This window comes from Aplysia californica, unplaced genomic scaffold, assembly GCF_000002075.1.
Source record: "Aplysia californica isolate F4 #8 unplaced genomic scaffold, AplCal3.0 scaffold01313, whole genome shotgun sequence".
NCBI classification, from domain to species: Eukaryota; Metazoa; Mollusca; class Gastropoda; order Aplysiida; family Aplysiidae; genus Aplysia; species Aplysia californica.
In genome coordinates this window covers 9,040-11,788 of record NW_004798583.1, presented here as the reverse complement: position 1 = coordinate 11,788, position 2,749 = coordinate 9,040, and the positions used below count along the sequence as shown (strand labels likewise).

The 2,749-nt window shown below is 42.9% G+C and overlaps 1 protein-coding gene across 1 annotated transcript in view; it reads left to right on the top strand.

Annotated features, from left to right (window-relative positions):
* Positions 1 to 1,648, top strand: part of LOC106013818 (arf-GAP with SH3 domain, ANK repeat and PH domain-containing protein 1) — a gene marked incomplete at its 3' end in the record, with an annotated part of 7,561 nt that extends 5,913 nt beyond the window's left edge. The window contains 1 exon segment of the mRNA XM_013090513.2: positions 1,576 to 1,648. Within this exon segment, the coding sequence (XP_012945967.1) occupies positions 1,576 to 1,648 (73 nt within the window).
* Between the last annotated feature and the right edge of the window lie 1,101 nt (positions 1,649 to 2,749).

Genomic DNA, 2,749 nt, shown 5'->3' with positions numbered 1-2,749 from the left:
GTCTTTCCTTCTGTTGTTTCTGTCTGTGTGGGTGGTTGGAGGGTGCCACTGGTAGGTCCTACTTCTTTACTTTCCTTCTGTTGTTTCTGTCTGTGTGGGTGGTTGGAGGGTGTCACTGGTAGGTCCTACTTCTTTACTTTCCCCTCTGTTGTTTCTGTCTGTGTGGGTGGTTGGAGGGTGTCACTGGTAGGTCCTACTTCTTTACTTTCCCTCTGTTGTTTCTGTCTGTGTGGGTGGTTGGAGGGTGTCACTGTAGTGGTAGGTTCTACTTCTTTACTTCCCACTTTTGTTTCTGTCTGTGTGGTGGTTGGAGGGTGTCACTGGTAGGTCCTACTTCTTTACTTTCCCTCTGTTGTTTCTGTCTGTGTGGGTGGTTGGAGGGTGTCACTGTAGTGGTAGGTTCTACTTCTTTACTTCCCACTTTTGTTTCTGTCTGTGTGGTGGTTGGAGGGTGTCACTGGTAGGTCCTACTTCTTTACTTTCCCTCTTTTGTTTCCGTCTGTCGGTCTTACTTCTTCCCAGCACTAAATAACCAGTTTTGTTGGTGTGCACCTCATTACTCAAACAAACAAATCATTGTCAGTTCTGTATTTTGACCTTCTGTTTTTTTTCTTTCCTTATTCCTGTCTGTCTGTCTGTCTGTCTGTCTGTCTGTCTGTCTGTCTGTCTGTCTGTCTGTCTGTCTGTCTCGCTTTTCCCCAGCACTTGATGATGATTATTTTGTTTTTATTGTATGTTGACATACTCTGTACTCCAACGGTTGGGGTGGCGTTGGTAGTCGAGTGGTAAGGCTACAAGACCTGTAATCGTGAGGTTGAAGGTTCGGACGGAGGTTCGAGCCTCAGCTCGATCTGACATTGTGCCTTGGGAAACACGACTTTACTCAAATTTACCTTTCGGAGATGGACGTTTAAGGCGGAGGTCCCACCTGCTAAATAACCAAATAGTGTTGATAGGGGCGTTATATCTATACCATTTCACCATATTTTTTTTTCAAACAGTTGGTATTTGGCAGGTGCTCTGCTATAGTTTCCTCCTTTTTTCTTATCAAACATCTCTATGTGGGTGGTTGGTGGGTGCTCTGGTGTTGTTTGCTCCTTCTTTCCTATCAAACATCTATCGTCCTGATCTTTCCTCGTTCTGTTTTATGTTTGTTACTCTCTTGTAACACCTCTAATCTTCGGCACTTATATGACCTTATTGTGTTGTTAGTGCCGTAAAACTCTTACTAAAACTAAACTGAACTATCTCCCCTCCTTCTTTCTTGTGTTTGTAAAACCCCTAATAAAATTAAACTAAAAACATCTATCATCTTTATCTCCCCTTCTTCTTTTTTTGTGTTTGTTACTCCCTTGTAACACTTTTAATATTCGGCACTTAAATTACCTTATTGTGTTGCAAAGGCAGTAAAACTCTTACTAAAACAAAACAACAACAAGTGTATTACATCTCTCTTGTAACGCCTCTCATCTTCGGCACCTAAATTACTTTATTGTGTTGCAAGTGCCGTAAAACCTCTACTAAAACTAAAAAACTGTTACTAAAACTAAACAACGACATCTCTGTATTCCCCAGACGTTGGATATCGACCGCAGCAGCCTGACCAAGATGAAGAAGTCGGTGAAGGCGTTGTACAACACGGGCAACAGTAAGTCCTCTCTGTCTCAGCGTTGTGCCTTTTCCCCGCCTAAATTGAGTGGGTGGTTGGCGGGTGCTCTGGTGTGGTTTGCTTCTTCTTTCCTATCAAATAACTATCGTCTTTATAAATCTCTCCTCCTTCTTTTTTATGTTTGTTACTCTCTTGTAACACTTCTAACCTTCGGCACTTGTATGAGCTTATTGTGTTGCAAGTGCCGTAAAACTCTTACTACAATTAAAACTAAACCCTTAGCTGACATTCTGAAGGGCTGCCCATCATTATGAAGTTAGGGGAATCGTTACGGTTTTTATTCAGTTTTTTACGAAAATATGGTCGTAATACCCCTGATTCCGATTTTTTCAAACTTTTGGCTGCCCCAATCCATTGCCAATTTTCCCAGTGTAAAATGAAGGAAATCTACCGGACCCGGACGGTCAGAACGTCACAACATCACGTGCAGATCTAACTTCAACCCTATCTGTACGCTTGGGGTCATTTTGTACCCCGGGGTTGTAATCTTCACATTTTAGAATACTTCTAGTACGAAGATCTCTTTGAAACTTTCAGTATTTCTCAAAAAATCATTTTGACAGACTGCTTTACAAAGCGTACGGATCGGATTAACGAGTAAATTTTCTCTTTGGAAAGTGGTGGCGCAGAGTTCCCCATGTCGCATGGATACGATAGTAAAAAACGACGTACGGATAGGATTAAGTGGTGGCACAGAGTTCCCCACGTCGTATGGGTATGATAATAAAACACGACGTACGGATAGGGTTAAGTGGTGGCACAGAGTTCCCCACGTCGTATGGGTATGATAGTAGAACACGACGTACGGATAGGGTTAAGTGGTGGCACAGAGTTCCCCACGTCGTATGGGTATGATAGTAGAACACGACGTACGGATAGGGTCAACACCCACTCTGCATTGAGCCCTTGTAGTCGCTCAGTTGCACTTTGATCAAAGAAAAGCATGAGACTTTAGAAGTGTCGAAGACATTTTGCGAATTTTGAAGCCGCATTCATCATCATCCAGTGCCAGATCTGCGACAGACATCGGCGATCATGGTTTTCCATTCATTCCTTTGCTCAGATGCACTCAAAAAAGCT